Below are 828 nucleotides of genomic sequence, written 5' to 3'. Positions count from 1 at the left end.
GCGGAGGCCCTGCTGAGGAGGAGAGGAGCAGCTGGATGGCAGGCCGGCCGGAGGAATTAAGCAGCAGTGCTTACATTTCCCTGCTTGGGACTGAAGCTGAAGGGGTCCCCCCCGATCTCCTGCAATTTCTCCTGCTGATCTAGTCTGTGCAAGAGGTCCTGCAGCTTCTCGATGTAGCTGATGGCGCTCCTCAGGATCTCCACCTTGGGCAGCCTCTGGTTGGGGTTTGCCACAGTCCTCCTTTTCAGAGCCTCGAAGGCTTCGTTGATCTTCTTCAGCCTCCTCCTCTCCCGCAGGGTGGCTGCTTTCCGTCTGTCCGTAGGGGCCGACTTTCTCTTGCAAGTTTTACAAGCCCAAATCAAACACTGGCCGGGGCAGTGAGGGGGCTGTAGTCCCGGGGGTGCCAGCACATGCTCCTCTCCGCTGCTGTCACTGCCGGCCTCTGGCGGCATTTGGTCCTGACAGGGGGACAAGGTGCCATCGCTGCCTGGGTACAGCGGGGATCCCTCAGCCATGTCCAGCTGCTGCAGGGCTCCATTCTCCCCGTCCAAGTAGAAGAAATAGGAGCCAGTTTCAAAAAGGTCCATCATCATGCTGTCCCTTGGCCTCTCTGACTGCGTGAGTTGGGTGGCAGGCTCAAAAACACCCCGAGGAACAACCGAGATAGAATTTAATTAGTGCAGTGACATAAGTCCCCTCTGCTTTATATAGGAGCTGCTGAAACCCTATCCAACTTTTAGCTGTCGCGGTGCATCACCCTCCAAAACTGATTCCAGCCAGTCTCCTGGGCGCAGTCCTGAGCACATCTCCTATTTAGAAGGGGAGGAA

General features: G+C 56.8%; 1 protein-coding gene across 2 annotated transcripts in view; it reads right to left on the bottom strand.

The window, feature by feature from the left end:
* The window catches only part of MYF6 (myogenic factor 6 (herculin)), a 1,400-nt gene extending 743 nt beyond the window's left edge, over positions 1–657 (bottom strand). For both annotated transcript variants that reach the window (XM_010007990.1, XM_010007991.1), the window contains exon 1: positions 75–657. In XM_010007990.1, coding sequence (XP_010006292.1) covers positions 75–593 — 519 coding nt within the window. In that variant the 5' untranslated portion in view covers positions 594–657. The remainder of the gene's footprint in view (positions 1–74) is intronic.
* Between the last annotated feature and the right edge of the window lie 171 nt (positions 658–828).

This window comes from Chaetura pelagica, unplaced genomic scaffold (genome assembly GCF_000747805.2).
Source record: "Chaetura pelagica isolate M959 unplaced genomic scaffold, ChaPel_1.0 scaffold50, whole genome shotgun sequence".
Lineage (NCBI taxonomy): Eukaryota > Metazoa > Chordata > Aves > Apodiformes > Apodidae > Chaetura > Chaetura pelagica.
The sequence above is the reverse complement of the archived record's forward strand: the minus strand, read 5'-3'. Positions and strand labels throughout refer to the sequence as shown.